This window comes from Cetorhinus maximus, chromosome 4, assembly GCF_964194155.1.
Source record: "Cetorhinus maximus chromosome 4, sCetMax3.hap1.1, whole genome shotgun sequence".
NCBI lineage: Eukaryota > Metazoa > Chordata > Chondrichthyes > Lamniformes > Cetorhinidae > Cetorhinus > Cetorhinus maximus.
In genome coordinates, this window is record NC_135882.1 from 97,261,742 (window position 1) to 97,278,697 (window position 16,956).

The 16,956-nt window shown below is 46.0% G+C and overlaps 1 protein-coding gene across 1 annotated transcript in view; it reads left to right on the forward strand.

The window, feature by feature from the left end:
• Positions 1-16,956, forward strand: part of LOC144679777 (peroxidasin homolog) — a 660,879-nt gene that overhangs the window by 313,731 nt on the left and 330,192 nt on the right. Inside the window, exon 4 of the mRNA XM_078540527.1 lies at positions 5,246-5,317. Within this exon, the coding sequence (XP_078396653.1) occupies positions 5,246-5,317 (72 nt within the window). The remainder of the gene's footprint in view (positions 1-5,245; positions 5,318-16,956) is intronic.

Consider the following 16,956-nt stretch of genomic DNA (forward strand, 5'->3'; position numbering starts at 1 on the left):
CATCAGTCTTTTCCCTTTTGTTGTACCAGACATTTCGGTACTTCTTTCCAAGAACCTGTTCAGCACTTTAACTGTGTACATCTTCTTAAATAGTTGCAGTACTTTTGGTGCTCCCACAATAATATTTGATAAGCAAGTCCGGGCTTTTGTCTCAATAATGAAGGAATGGAGACATGTATCATAGACTTTATTTTCACTAGATAGAGGCTAGCCACTATCCATTGCTGCTATCCATTGCCCAGTGAACCAAGTATTCGCCAGGGCTCCTGACCCTCATCCTTAATCAACCTTGCCTTCCTCCTGTTCCCTTCCACCTTTACCAATGCCCTCTCTGAGAAAATCTTGTTCACGAAAGCGACTTCCTTGCAATCCTTGATTCCATTCACACTAAATTGCTGATGACCTAACTTTCCTTCCTGGTCTCTGTGTTAGCTGACTTAGGTTTCTTCTCCTTAAGCGCTGCTTTCTACCTTTCAAAACCAACATCATCACTAGCCCACCCTCTCTAAAACTCTTGAATGTGTTGTCAGCTCTGAATCCATGCTCATTTCTCCAGCAACTCCATTTGAATTGCTTCATCAGGTTTCCACAACTTCCTGCAGACCAAAATGACCTTAGCCAAAGTCATGATCGACACTTTCTGTTGCTATGATAGTGTTTCATTCTTCCTTCTTGTACCCCTTCAGCACTCTGCAGCCTTTTTATATGATCAACCTCAGTAACCTCTTCACCCTCATCCAGTGCTCCTCTTCTATTCTCAACTTGGTGCTCTCCCTCACTTGGTTCCACTCTTACCTGTTTGCTCATAGCTAGAGCATCTTCAGCAATGTCTTCTTCTCCTACACTATTTCAGCAGGACACTTCCAAGTATCCATTCTTCACCCCCTTGTCTATCCCACTTTCATGCATCTTCTTGGCAAAACCATGGACAAATATTAGTTGGGATTTTGTTGAGGCATCAGGGGTCTCACCTGCTGGTGGAGAGCTGGCAAGAGACATGTGTTGCCTCATTACTGGAAGGAAAACTGAACCACATGCCAATCAGGCAGTGGCATTGGCGCTGGAGTTCAGCCTGCACAGCAGTGCAGGAGCAACATCCTGGGCCAAAGTCTGCATGGCGGCAACCATTCTACCCGTGTTCACCTCATTGCGTTGGCATGCCGGCACTATCACCTCAGCCTGAAGGTGGACAGATTTCTCCATCGTGCCTTGCAATCTGGGGAGTGCAGCAGACATCCCTTCCTGATGTTCCCAAGCTTGCCTTTGCAGCTCCAACAACTGCTGTGGATAAGAAAGTGCAATGTTCTCACCAGATTGTGATCCCGAGGCTACTCTAAAGTTAGCTCCCAACAGAGGTGTGTGCCTCTGTACTAGTAGAAGGTGTGGGTGAGCACTGTGACAGGTCCTCAGCAGGGGAGGGGTTCATAAGATTGCTCTTCTGAGCTTCCTTTGGGGCTTGATTGGAGGCCCTCGGCCATGGACTTTCTTGACAGTTTCTCAGATGTGCCTGCGAAAGCAAGGAGAGATAATTAGTGCATGGCAGTTGCCTGACACATCACTCACAGCATTGTTGTCTGATGGATGTTTCACTGCTGGATCCTCACTTGGTAGAGCACCGTTGACCTCACCATCCAAATTGTCGCTGGTCAGCTGAATGACTTTGTTTTCAAAGTCCACGAGGACCTTGATTTCAGGCAATCCTTCACTAACCTTCGACCTCTCCCTCTTGTTGTGTGCCAATTTGTCCTTCATGAATAGTGATGGAGAGATCGCAAGCAGGATGCCTGCCAGGCCAGATGATAACTATGCCTGGCATGTGTGGGTGGTGAGTGGTCCCATGGATGGGATGAGGACAATGAAGCTGTTTGTGATGTCCCTTGAACCGGCACTGAGTGAGGGCCCTTTGGATGTGTGATGGGTTTGTGAGTGTGTGAGTTGAGAGTGATGAGAAGAGTGATTTACCCTGGCAGAACAGAGGACAACATTTATCCTGTTGCAGCACTGGGTGGCTGTCCTCTTTTGCAGGGCGTTGGTGCTGACCACGACTCCAACTGCCTCCCAAGCCGGATTCGTGATGTTGCTGCCCATCCTATGGCCAGAGCGGGGGTAGAGGACATCATGGCGAGTCTCCATTGCATCCAAAAGGCACTCAAAGGGCATGTCATTGAACCTGGGGGCTGCAGTCTTCTTGCATTTCAGGCCCATGTCTTCCATGCAGCAGTCAAGGGCTGGAAGCCTTGAGAGGTGTGCACGTGACTGGACATTAAATATGGCGCCCGGCGTGACGAAGCAGTGAGGCAATAGTGTGGCAGGCAAATGAGAGCTTGCCCGCCATAGAAACAGTGTGTTTTCTGGGAATGCATAATTAATGAGGTGGGATTCTGACGATATGGCGTGAAGAGCCGCTATTGTGGCCAACGGGTAAAACGTCATTTTTCCTGCCCACCACCGTACTTAGTGCAAATCTGGGACAATTCCGCCCATATTCTCCATTGTAAAGTCTGCCTGCATCCATTTCTGCATCATTGTCTACCATCCTCCTACCTCAGCCCACCTGATGATGAAGCCCTCAGTTATGTTTTTGCCAACTTGAGACTCAAGTATTCAATGCTCTCCTGACTGGCCTTCCATCCTCCACCATCTGTAAACTTTAGATCATGTAAAACTCTGCTCTCCTATCAGCCCTGTCTTCCCTGATCTACACTGGCTATTTGCTTTTCATCATTTCAGATTTAAAATGTTAATTCTCCTGTTTAAATCCTTCAATGGACTTTGCCTCACTATCTCTGTAGCCTCTTCCAGCCCGGCACCTCCACCCCTCCAACTGTTTGGCTTGCTTTTTGATCACCCTCCTAATGCATCTCCCTTCACCTGAGTGCTGATTTTTAAATTATATCTCTGTAAAATATCTTGGAATGTTTTTCTACTTTAAGAGCATTAAATAAATGCAAGTCATTATTACGAGGAACTCAGAGTTGAACATGATCTATTCCTCTATCTCCTTATACTCTGCTATTCTCGTTCTTCTCCTAGATGTAACCTAAGGATCATTATCATGAGAGGTGGGTGGGTATTTCTATGCTACAAAAATGTTGTGGGACCTAATTGGCCTTCTTCCTAGTTGGCTTGGGTACTGAGAGGCAGCTACTGCAGCTCTGGAAATTATATGATGTCCTGAATGGGAAGACCAGATGCTTGGCATGTCCTGAAGCCAACAACTTCCATTGCTATAAAGTTCACTGCATTCAACAGCAAGATAATGTATTTATTTAGTGCCTTTAACACAATAAAATGTTCCAAGGTGCTTCACAGGAGCATTTTAAAGCAAAATTTGACACCGCGCCACTTAAGGTGATATCAGGGTAGGTGGTCAAAAGTTTGGTCAAAGAGTTTTATGGAGCCTTTTAATGGAGGAGAAGTAGAGCAAATAAAATTGGGGATGCTCAAGAGGCCAGAATTAGATGAGCACAGATATCTTGGAGGGCTGTAGGGCTGGAGGAAATTCTAGATATCAAGATGGGTGAGGTCATGGAGGAATTTGAAGACCAGGATAAGAATTTTGAAAATGAGACATTACTTGACTGGGAGCCAATGCATGTCAGCAAGCACAGGGGTGATGGGCAAATGGGACTTGGTGCGAGTAACAATGTGGGTGGCAGAGTTTAGAATGGCCTCAAATTTATGAAGGGCAGAATGTGTGAGGCTGGCCAGGAGTGTGCTGGAATAGTCAAGTCTAAAGGTAGCAAAGGCATGGATCAGGGTTTCAGCAACAGATCAGCTGAGGAAGGGGAAAAATTGGGTGATGTGATGGAGATGGAAATAGTCAGTCTTAGTGCACTGCTTGGATCTCACCTGACCCGAGCCGGAAGGTTGGGCAAGATAGGATTGAAAAAAGATATGGTAAAAAACTAGGAGCGGCGTGGCCATCTGACTCTGATTGTGACTGTGAAGAAGTTCAGGCCCATATAAAAAGATGTTGTGGTCAGGCCACCACTGTGTGTAGGGAATCCCTTTACTGGGTCCTGCGACTGCTACACTACCCAGCAACCAGGCGGGGGGGGTACCTCTTGGCCTGCCTCGAACACTCGCACCCCCACCCCCAAGTCTACTGCTGGTAGACCAATCCCAGGGAATTAAATTGGCCCCAACTGCTTGCAGCAACATGGAGGGCGACTGGAAAATCCCAGTTGGCCTCCATTAACAGGCCTTAATTGGCTTAAATAGCTACCCGCTGTGCGTGGATTGGTAAGCACTAATGTCTCCCATCCCACATCTGGGAAAATGGCCTAGGAGTAGGATGGTGCCGGGGAGCCAGCACACAGGCCGGTGGTGCTATTTTTAGCCTGCCTCTGTTTCCACTCCTGATAGGGACTCAAAATCAGGCCCATTATCTTTGCTTCTCCCTCCTCATATGTTGCCTAACCTGCTAAGAATTTCCAGCATTTCATTTTATTTGAGATTTCCAGTAGCTGCAATATTTTGCTTTTGTAATTGTTGCATTGTTGCCACTTTCCAGATGGGCAACTAGGAGCAACAGCCTTGGGTTTTGTCCAGATTATACTATTCCCAAAAGTCCATGGTATCATTGATTTCACAGATCCTGTTCATAATTAGTGAAGTTATCATGAATCACAGGGCTCCCCATTAACATGGTGTGGCTTGTTTGTGTCCAGTGCATAGATTGTGCTGACTAGTTCACATTTTTCTCTAAGTAGTCCTGACAGCTTTATTTTGTATTAAACCATTTTCTTCTGTTTGATCGTAAAAAAAAGTGCAATTTTTGTCCCTGAAAGACAAAAGCTACCCATGACATCCCTGATTTATAATAAGTGTGTTGCATTCACAGACACCTGCCGAAGGCCCATGCATCAACAAAAACTATTATCAAACACACCATAAGACTGGTAAAGCAAAGATACAAATGACTGACTAGGGCTGGGAATTTCCTATAATACACACCAGTGAACCTGTCACGCATCATTATGATTTGCTGTATATTGCAAAGCAGTGTGGAATAAACATGGATCTATGAGTGAAAGTGCTCCTGTGGTCAAAATGAGGATGCCAAGAATAGAAAAAAATATTAGATAAAGGCCTGTGGAGAAAATATATTCTAGAACATGGGAAAAGGACAGATAAATTGAATTTCAGTCGATAATTATGGGAAATGAGGTGACTTAGACATTGACCAAATGTGTTCTTTTGTACCATTGTTTCTCCGGTTCAATTTCTGATTTATTTTTAGCTACCTGTACAAGAACAACATTCGTACAATTGACAGGCAAGCATTTAAAGGGCTTGTGTCGCTGGAGCAGCTGTAAGTAAACTTCATACTTTCTAGATATTTTAAAAATGTCTTTATATTAATAATGCATTTCTATACATTTTAAAGTCTTTGGCCCTGAAATTCTTGGGAGTCTGTTCCAACTGGGTAAGTGTGACAGCTAAATTCCCAACCTCTGATGTCCAAAGCCAGAGACCCAGTTACAAATCCTGAAGCTGAGGCTACATGCATAACTAGGGCAAGAGAAAGTCATACGTAAGTGCATTTCAGCAATGTTTGCCCCAATATGCCCACAGTTGTCCTGCATGTAGTGTCCCCAGGTCCTCTGGGCTGCAGAAAATATATGAAGAGAAACTTACATTTATGACCACCAGACATCTCAAGAAGCTTTACAGACAATGAAGTATTTTTGAAGTGTAGTCATTATTGTAGGAAGCACAACCACCAATATATGCACAGCAAACTCCCACAAACAGCAATGTGATAATGACCAGGTAGTCTGTTTTTTGAGGGATAAATACTGATCAGGACACCAAGGATATCTGCCCTGCTCTTCTTCACAATAGGTTTAACATCTCATCCAACAGATCCCAGCAGTACAGCTCTCCCTCAATAGTGCACTTGAGTGCCAGCCTTAATTTTCTGCTGAAACTCTGGAGTGGGACTTGAACTCAGAATTTTGTGACTCAGAGGTGTGAGTACTACTAACTGAGCCACGGGTCTCCATCCCTATTAGGGCTATTGTATTCTCAGGGCTAGTCAAATTATTCTGTTTTGAGATTGATTACTTACAATACTCTAGGAAAGCTTTGGGGCCTTTATTAGGCCCAGAATGGTACAAATGTCTGTTATCAACAGGCATTGGTTCCATTTGACTTATTAGGAAATGCCCTGGATGGAATTTCCATAGAAAGCCTTGAGACTCCCCTAGATATTCCCTCTTCACACACCCTTGCCCTACCTCACAGGAATTTAAAAGGCCACAGCAAATTGGGCAACATTATGGCGATACCAAGTTTCACACCAGCTTCTTGGGCACCATCAGCAGAAATCAGGCTTTCCATCATTTTCAGCCCCAGGAGTTTCAGGGCCTTTGTTTTTAATGCCGTTTTTAATTCATTTTTCCTCTCCAGTTTAAGTACAAACCATGCATAGACTGAGAAGGCAATTGTTCCAGTCAAAGGTGAAATCCTGCTCCATAATCAATTGCGTGCAATTGTTTTTCTTTTCCTCACTCTGAGGGCTCTCCAAGTTCCAATCAGTGACTCACCATTTCCCACACTCTACACTCCCCAAATTTCCACTCACGCTACCCTCAATATTACAGCTGCAAAGGGCAACTTGTCATAGGGAGAGTTAAGGGTGCAAAATTGGACTCTGTAGTATGTGTTGTTTGAGTGCTACACATGTTGTCTGCTCCTTACACACACACTCGCCATATTGGTGAGGCAATTGGCTGATACATGGTTAACAGTCACCGAAAGATCGTGATGTCAATAAACATGCCATGCTGGTTTGATGCCAATGCTGCCATTTTGAAGCTCAACATTCCAGCCGATGCCCTCGCTTAACCTCACATAGCTGAATATATGTTGCGAAGAAGGAACTCCCAATAGTGCAATTTAAAGGGATCTTCAGTGACTTACAGGTTAGTTGTTGGTTGATTTCTTCTGGATGTTGTATTGATTTTGCAAGTATTTGCTTATTTCCATAGTTCTTTCAAGTTGCAGAGGCATACAGAGGATGATAAGGCAGATGCTATTGGACTTTTTGCTGACTTCAAGGGTTCTGCACAAATCAACTGCTCCCAGGCATGGGTGCACTAGTAGACATGCCTTACATAATTGAGAGATTGAACAGAGGCTGCACAGAGCAGGAAAAACTGCTAAAAGAGGGAAAGGAAGGAGGGAGAGAAGGGGTCTCTGCGGGAGAATGTCTGCACAGGGTGTCCAGGGAGCACATACCTGAACCTCAGGGAGGAACAATGTGTCAGATGTCTGTGTATCAGTAAAGATGTTGGGCTAGATTTTCGCTAACAAGGCAGGCTCGTCTCTGAATTAATGGCTCCTGCAGACACTGTTTTGCTCCAGGGAGGTAGGGTAGGATCAAGTTGGGCACGCTGAACCTGGAAGCTGTTTGGAGGAGGCCACAGAGGCGTGCGAGTGCCAAGCCAGGCTGGTTAGAAGACCCTCCTTGGTTCTCTGGGACTTTGGCCCAGCTGCATTATGGGCCATTATGTGCTCTAGCCCTCACCCCTCACCTCCTGTCAGTTCCCCACCCACACCCCATTCCCCCTCACATCTCCCATGCCTCCTCCATGCCCCTTCATGCCCCCATTCCCCCCTCTATACCCACTCATCCAGTGTGCAGTATGTACATGCCTAATAAGCCTTGTAGTAACAATGACAAATCTTGAAATGTTTGTGAAAATAAAACACCCAATCAGGAATCTGATTTGAAAAAGAACTGCTGCTCTCACAACCGTGTAAAACTGTCTTTCAATTGTTTGGGTGATGTGGCTACCATGGTTGCAATAAAATCAGAATTTATTTTAGCTTCTATGTTCACCCATGTGTATGGACCAATTGTTAAATAGCTTTGTGTAAAGGTTTTGAGAAGTGATTTTATTTTCTTGCTTTTTGTTTCCTGTTTAGTTGCCCATGAACATCCTTTAACATGGTTGGCTGCTTGGACAACCTAATGACATCACTCCAGCTCCACTCTGTGAATGTCCAGTAAAGAATGTTGCACTCGGTTGCAGTGACACTGCACGGCGATCGAGGCAAAATTCTCACCAGAGAGATCACCAGATCTCCCATCCAGACTGACTTTGTAGTTAGCAGTGAGTGCCCTTGCTTCTCTGCTGACTGCAAAATCCAGGCCATTATCTTCCAAAAACACTAATTAAATACCATAGAACATTATTACACATTATGTTTTCACTCTTTTCTCTTTCATATTGATACATTTCACAACAAATATATTAGCTGAAATTTTCCTTTCAGTTCTGCCCAATTTCTATCCTGTTAGGAATGCTGGATCCTTACCCATTGTATGTGTCATTTCTATTTCTAGTGTGTACTTTATCGGGAAAAACAAGACCTTGTTTAAAACTGACAGGCGATTCCCTTAAATAGTAAAACATGGTCAGACATGCCCTGCCTGTTTTTCCTAGGGCTTAATCATGTAGGACGTACAATCATATGTATGCCAATGTGAACTGGGCCCTGATAATAACAATTAGGTTGAAAGGGTGTGAGGGTGGGGTGGTTTAGCAACCAGGAAACCTGAAAGTACAGCGTTCCTAGGGGCATTGCTCAATTTAATGGCAGGATCTGATTTTTTCAAAAGATTCTGTTTCCCACCTGCAGCCAGCCAGAGTGAAGGCTGGCTGGCTGGCTGGCTGTCAGACAGGTAGACCTGTGGGGTCCAAGCAACAGCCATGGATAAGTAATCATGAGTGAATTAGTCGTCGGGGAAGGGGATGGAGAAAGGGGTGATCAGACCTTGTGGGTTGAAGTGATTGGATGGATCACAGGCAAGGTAGGGATCAGGCAGTTGGTAAGGGAATGGGGATTACATAAACTCATATTAGGCCTGAAGTTCCTCAGAGTGGCAATCAGTGTTGGATTGCCATTCCGTGTCTAATTGCTTACCTGATTTTTTTTTCCCCAGCCTGAACTGCCCGACCTTCCGACTCAGGCCGGGTAATATGCAGACTGTGCAGCGTGTTCTCGGGGAAAGTGAATCTGACTTGAAGGGAAGGAGGCCACGCTCCCATTTTTATGGCACTAGCTAGGGTCGGGGGGTTTCGGATGAGGGACGTCTGGGGGGCTGGGAAGGTCGGGGAGTGTCGCAGGGGGAGGTCGGGGGGTTCAGAGGAGGTGAGGTCAGGGGTGTCGGGAGGGTCAGAGGTTGTGGGAGTTCAGAGGGCGAGGGGTTTCAGAGGTCAGAGGGTAGGAATGAGGAGGTCTGAGGTTGGGAAGGGCGGAAGGTCGGGAGGTCTTTGAGGGACGGGGGGCTGAGGTTGGGAGGTCAGGGGTGTTGGAGTTCGGAGGTCGGGGGGTTGAGCTTTGAGTCGGGTTGTGAGTCGGGCCTCAAGGGCTGGTTTGGCCTCTGGTTGGGCCTGGAGTGGGTGTTGGGGGGAGGGTGACAGGCCTGGCTGGGTCGTTATTATCCCCATGGGGAATAGGGGGAATCCCGTGGGGGGAGGGGTAGTCGGGTGGCTGGGGGTTACCCCTGGCGAGTCGGGGTGAGGGAGTCCCGTGGGGAGGAGGGGGGTTAGTCAGTAGGAGGGGAAGGTGGGTCCCCTGGGGGTTCATGGGCCTGGGGGGAGACCTGTGTGGGGTAGGTCTGGATCTGTACAATAGTTACCCAGAAGTTAGAAGAGGTTTTAATCCTTTTAATTTTTTCTGGGTGACTATTGATGTAACCCAGTCAGAACTGGGTTACATCAATATTGCATTTTTAGATGGATTCCAGTGTAGGGCAGTTGCCCCGGGGAAGTTTGCAGTTCTGGGAAATTGCCCTGCAAACCTTACCTGTGAGCTTCCAAAGTGGATTCCCCAGCGCATCTTTGAGGTACCCCCAAACTGACGCTGGGGTGCTCGCAAGTTACAACTCAATGAGACATTAAGCTGGAATAGGTCATCTGGTTCTTTGACCTGCTCCACCATTCAGTAACATCAAAGCCCATCTACCTCAATTCCCGTCTTCCCTCACTATATCTCTTAATTCCCTGATGTTATGACCACAGCCGGCATTAATTGCTGCACAAACCAAATCCCAGAGGGAAACTTGGCTTATGGGCCGTAACCCTTTTCTCTGTATTCTGAAAGCGAGAAGAAAGCATACTGGTCTCAGCAGTACGGGGTCCAGTAACAATTTTGGGATTTTAAAAATTAAAAGTAAAAGTTTTATTAACAAAAATAAAATAAAACTTAAGCACACAAGATTACTATTACGCAATTAAGGTTAGTCTTTCAAAAACTCTCTACCTGGTCAAACCCACAAATAAACACCTTCCAGGCAACACTCCCTTACAGATGTTAACTATATAAGAAATGCAGTAATATTACACAAGGCAAACTGCTGTAGTTTCAATAAAGGTGTGCCACATGACTTTAACCTCTTTCACTTTGAGGTGGAATTCACTTCAGAATAAAATAGTTTACTGCAGCCCAAGGCTTGTCTGGGTGGGTGATTCAAACAATCCTCCTCCAGCCCAGCGTTCCAATGATCTTAAGAGCTCAACTATCTCCAGCCATCTCTCGCTCTTTTTCCAGCTCAACAGCTATCCATGGTAACCCTAATATACCTTTTCCCCCTTTCATCATCATTCTGTTGTTCTCACACACCTCTTTGAAACTCAAATCCTTCCAAATATAAAATCTTTCATGTTTCCATCTTGTCTTTGCTTTTGGGTCGATAAATTATCACATCCCCACCACTTGTTTACCTATGAACAACTGCAAGATGCAAACATTTTTCTTGATACCCCTGACTCCACTTTGATATTCAAACAAACTCTCAACTTATCTAAAAATGCAAATGTTAGATGTAACCTAGTTACTTTTACCTCAACTTAACACCTCTATCCTTTTCACGTTTCCAAACCCCCAAGCAACCTGACTCCTATCAAACTCTTGCCCAGCTTAATTAAATCTCACTCTCACACACACACGCCTTTCTTTACAGAATAACACAATATTCCACAAAATTTTTAAAAATAACATCCATTCTCACACCTAATACACATATACCTATCGCCCTCTGTCTTGAATATACTCAAACACAGAGCATCCACATCTCCTCTGTCGATAAAGAATTCCAAAGATTCACAACTATTTGAGTGAAGATATTTCTTTTCATCTTGGTCCTAACCGGTTAATCCCTTATTCTGAGACTGGAGCCCTGATTTTTCAGCCAGGGGAAACATTTTTCAGCATCTACCATGTTAACCCCTTTAAGAATTTTATGTATTTCAATTATATCACCTGTCATTCTTTTGAACACTAGGGAATGTAGGCCTAGTCTACTCAATCCCTCCTGATAGGACAATCCCTTCATCCCAGGAACTTTTGTTGAACCTTTGTTGCACTCTCTCTAGCAAAAGTATATCCCTCTTAGGCAAGGACACGAAAACTGCACACTGTACTCTAGGGACTGAATTTTACAGTCCCGCTGAAGCCAATGGAGTTTAGGATGGCTTGCTGCATTTTCCAGCCCCATCCCCACCACGATGAGGCCGTAAAATTCCAACCTAGGTGTGGCCTCACTGATACCCTCTACAATTGCAGTAAGACAGCTTTATTTTTATATTCCAATCCCTTTTGTAACGAAAGCTAACACACCAAGTGCCTTCCTAACTTCCTGCAGCACCCACATGTTAACTTTCCATGGTCTATGTACAAGGCCAACCAGGTCTTCTGAATGCAAACAATTACCAGTCTCTCAACATTTAAAAAAATATTGTTTCTTTTTTCATTTTCCTGCCAAAGTTGATATATTCACTCTTGGTTCCATTGTATTCTATCTGCTAAGTTCTTGCCCACTCTCCGAACCTATCTTTATCTCTCTGCAGCCCCAATGCGTCCTCTACACCACTTACTTTCCCACATAACTTTGTATCGTCAGCAATGTTAGATATGTCACACTCAGTCCCCTCATCTAAATCTTAATATAGATTGTAAATAGCTGTGGACCAAGTGTTGACCCTTGTGTTACCCCACCCATTTAATCCTAGTCTGTCTTCTGTCCATTAACCAATCCTCAATCCACACTCATATATATTGTCATTGGACTAGTAATCCAGAAACCCAGGGTAATGGTCTGCAGACCCAGGTTCGAAACCCGCCACAGTAGATGGTGGAATTTGAATTCAATAAAAATCTGGAATTAAAAGTCTAATGATGACCATGAAACCATTGTCGATTGTCGTAAAAATCCATCTGGTTCACTAATGTCCTTTAGGGAAGGAAATCTGCTGTCCTCACTTGATCTGGCCTACATGTGACTCCAGACCCACAGCAAATGTGGTTGACTCCTAACTGCCCTCTGAAATGGCCTAGCAAGCCACTCAATTGTAACAAGCTGCTACAAAGTCTCAAAAAAGGAATGAAACCAGACAGACCACCCAACACCTAGGCACCAGAAATGACAATGGCAAACTCAGCCCTGTCGACCCTGCAAAGTCCTCCTTACTAACATCTGGGGGCTAGTGCCAAAATTGGGAGAGCTGTCTCACAGACCAGTCAAGCAACAGCCTGACATAGTCATCCTTACAGAATCATACCTTACAGATCATGTCCCGGACTCACCATCACCAACCCTGGGTATGTCCTGTCCCACTGGCAGGACAGAGCCAGAAGAGGTGGCGGCACAGTGGTATACAGTCGAGAGGGAGTTGCCCTGGGAGTCTTCAACATTGACTCCGGACCCCATGAAGTCTCATGGCATTAGGTCAAACATGGGCAAGAAAACCTCCTGCTGATTACCACATACCTCCCTCAGCTGATGAATCAGTGTTGCTCCATGTTGAGCACCATTTGGAGGAAGCACTGAGGTTGGCAAGAGTGCAGAGTGTACTCTGGGTGGAGGACTTAAATGTCCATCACCAAGAACAGCTCTGTAGCACCACTACTGACCGAGCTGGGCGAGTCCTAAAGGACAAAGCTGCTAGACTAGGTCTGCGGCAGGTGGCGAGGGAACCAACAAGAGTGAAAAACATACTTGACCTTATCCTTACCAACCTGCCTGCCGCTGGTACATCTGTCCATATCATATTGGTGGGAGTGACCACTGCACAGTCATTGTGGAGACGAAGTCCCGCCTTCAATTGAGGATACCCTCCATCGTGTTGTGTGGCACTACCACCATGCTAAATGGGATAGATTTTGAACAGATTTAGCAACTCAAGACTGGGCATCCATGAGGCACTGTGGGTCATCAGCAGTAGCAGAATTTTACTCAAACACAATCTGTAACCCCATGGTCTGGCATATCCCCTACTCTACCATTACCACCAAGCCAAGGGATCAGCCCTTGTTCAATGAGAGTGCAGAAGGACATGCCAGGAGCAGCACCAGCCATACCTAAAAATGAGGGGTCAATCTAGTGAAGCTATAACACAGGACTACTTGCGTGCCAAACAGCATAAGCAGCAAGTGATAGATAGAGCTAAGCGGTCCCACAGCCAACGGATCAGATCTAAGCTCTGCCACATCCAGTCATGAATGCTGGTGGACAATTAAACAACTCATTGGAGGAGGAGGCTGCACAAATATCCCCACCCTCAATGATGCAGTTCAAGGAGGCAGCTCACCACCACCTTCTCAAGGGAAATTAGGGATGGGCAACAAATGCTGGCCCAGCCAGCGAGGCCCACATCCCGTGAATTAATTAAAAAAAATATATTCGCCCCCAATTCCAAGTCCTAATGTTGTGTAAGAATCTTTAACTTGGCACCTTATCAAATGTTTTTTTAAAAAAAATGAACACACTACTTCCACTGTTTTTCTATCCTATTAATTACATCCGCAAAAAAACTGAAATTCAAACATGGTTTTCGATTCATAAATCTGAGTTGACTCGGCTTAATCATATTATGATTTTTAAGTGCCCTGTTACCGTATCCCTAATAATAGATTTTAACATTTCGTCTACGACTGATGTTAGGCAAACCTATTATAAGATTACTTGTTGGGCCAGACTCCTGCTGGGTTGAAAGCAATGCTAAAGGCAGTTGCCTGTTGCATCTGGCCTTTCATGCCTTCCTTCAGCTGCCGAGTTTTCCAAAGCCCTCGGATCCCAGCTACAGGCGGTGAAAATGAAAGCAACTTTAACATGGAAGTATGCAGCCTCTTTAAACTGTTTTAAATACCTGCCCACCTCCTGAAAGTCTGTTGGTCTGCAGTCCTGATTCATCTGTGTTAAAACTGGAACTGGCGGGTTGTGTCAAGTTGTTTTAACCATTATTAAGTATAATGTTGGATGGTTCCTCGGGAGCAGTTACAATATGTCATAATTTCAGTGATACTGTTTTGAAGAAGACATGTCAGGGTGATCAATAACCAGTATACTCTGATTGGCCTAACCAACCAAGATCACATACAACATATCTTCAGGTTCTGGCACAACCACCAAGTGACAAAATTGCAAACTGCTTTTTCAGGAGCCTCGATTATCTAAGAGCTTGCTCAGAACTTGTCATCTGCTGGAAGGGCACCTATAGCTGCCATGCAGCACAGAGGTAGCATATCAAGTAACAGTAGCAGCTTAAGGGCGGAATCGTCTAGTCCCATTGGTGACCGGTGTCATGGCGAGTGTGAGCGGACAATATGGTGAGAAGGCCAAAAATCGGTTCCATGCCGTCGTGAAACCAGATTGCGATCGTCCGCTCCACTTGTCAATAGTAATTGCCGCTGCTGCACATAGGGAACACAATTTCAATACTTTAGCATCTAATTATTTATAAGGCCTGCTTGCCGGAATCATCCTCCCATGTCAAATTTACCTCCCACATCGGCGTGATTTCAGAATGTAATGTTTCATGACTGCCTTTAAAAGGTGTGCACCTGGTGAGCTGAACTTCGAGGGGAACTTGGAGGTGAGCGCACGTACCTTGTGCAGCGCGCATGAGCATCACCCGTAGGGCATCAAGGGAGAGGCGCCGCGCATTCGCGGGGGGCACAGGCAAGTCGCTTTTTCTCGGCTGGCTTTCAATGCGGTGGCGGGGCAAGGACTCCAGTGCGGGGGAGGCTGATGGGGGTAGGGCGGGTGCAAGGCAGCACAGACTGAAGGAAGTACACAAGCACATGCTGGGGTCAGGGGGGAAGCAGCCATGCACTTGGAAAAACTTGTCAAAAGTGAGCATTCTTTCACAGCGGAGACTATTCAGCAGCAGCTCCATTGACATGCTTGGAGTCGGGCCTCTGAAGCTTTACTGCCCACTCAAACAACGTGAAAACGTGAATGTGCCACCAAATGCTCTAGAACTTTTCACTGTTTGGGCGCAGACTGCAAATTTATGTGTGTTTTAAGGAACAGTAGAAAAATTGGGAGACCGGGCAAGTTGTAGAATCCCCTTGCAAAAGGTGACCATAGTGGAGGCACCTTGCAGCATCTTTATTAAGATTTGGACCAATATCCCTCATGGTTCAAGCTAGTAGCGCAGCCATGTAGTGCAGGTTAGGAGAATGCTTGTGCCTGAGCTGAGAGCACAGCATGCAGTCCAGTGGCCAAAGCTGCCGCAAATCGGTCAAGTGGAGTGGGTGGGGTTTCAGGCAGCCATGAAGTGCACTACACACTGACCATCCAAATGGTGGCCAGCACTCTCCTGCAAATGTGAAGGGGCCTTCAGACTTAACCAATAGAAGTGGTTAGGACACAGGTGCTAACCCATGCATCTCTCTCTTTGATCCTGTAGGAGGAAAACATCAGGATCATGGAGCCTGATGCTTTAGCGGTATGCCTCATCGCTTACAGAGACCAGAGAAGAAGAAGAAGAAGAGACTGGTGGAGAGGCCTGGCTCAGCAAAGGGAGGAGAACCTCCCTCAAGATGAAGGGGCTGCTGGGCCTGCTGTGCATGCAGCCAAAGATCCACAGAGAGCCGTCACTCATAGCCGCTTCGCTAGACCCAGGGTCTATAGATGGCGCTTGTCATTCCTGCTGATAATTGAGAACCGGTGTTACCAAAGGCTGCACATGTCCAGGGAGGATTTGGTGCCACGAGGACATGGAGGGCATCCACTGCCAGTGGCCATGAAAGTGACTGCAGTGCTCAATATTAATGCCAGTGGCTCCTTCGAGGGCTCCAGAGGTGTCCTGTGCGGGACCTCACAAGCCACCATGCGCAAGTGTATCAAAGGGATCATGGATGTCATCTACATGAAGGGATAGAACTTAGTTCATTTTGCCCGGGATCAGGAAAGCTAAGAAGCAAGACCGCTGGGATTTCTGCAGATCTCTGGTTCTCCACAGGTGCAGGGTGCCATCGACTGCACTTATATGGTGCTTAGATCTCCGTGTTAACAATTAGTCAACTACGTCAACCGCAAGGGCTTCAACTCGCTAAATATTCAGCTGCTATGCGACCACCACAAACACATCCTGCAGGTCTGCTGACGATTCCCAGGGAGTGACTATGACTCTTACATTCTTAGCAGGTCTCAGATCCCTGACATCTTCCAGGGTCCACAGAGGCTGTAGGGTTAGCTCCTCGGGGACAAGGGCTACCCACAGAGTAAATAGCTGATGACGCCCATGCGGTGGCCCCAGACTGCAGCAGATCAACTGCATAGCAAGGCTCATGCCACGACCTGGACTTTAGTGGAGCAAAGGGTTGACATCTTGAAAATGAGGTTCTGGTGCCTCGACAGGCCTAATAGAGCACTGCAATACAGTCCACCAAGGGTGTTGTAAACCATCGTAGCTTGCTGCGCGCTATAAAATCTGGCGCTGCAACGGGGAGAGGACCTGGCTGAGGAGGAGATAGAGGAACTGCACGTTTCCTCTAATGAGGTGGACATCAATTATGGTGAGGAGGTCCTTGAAGGCGAGAATGCCAGCGACGAAGCCATCGCACTGGCCAAACGAGGTAGCTGCTTTTGTGAGGCCCTCATAGCCACATGATTTGTGGAGGATGATGATGAGATGCAGTGAGGACAGACCT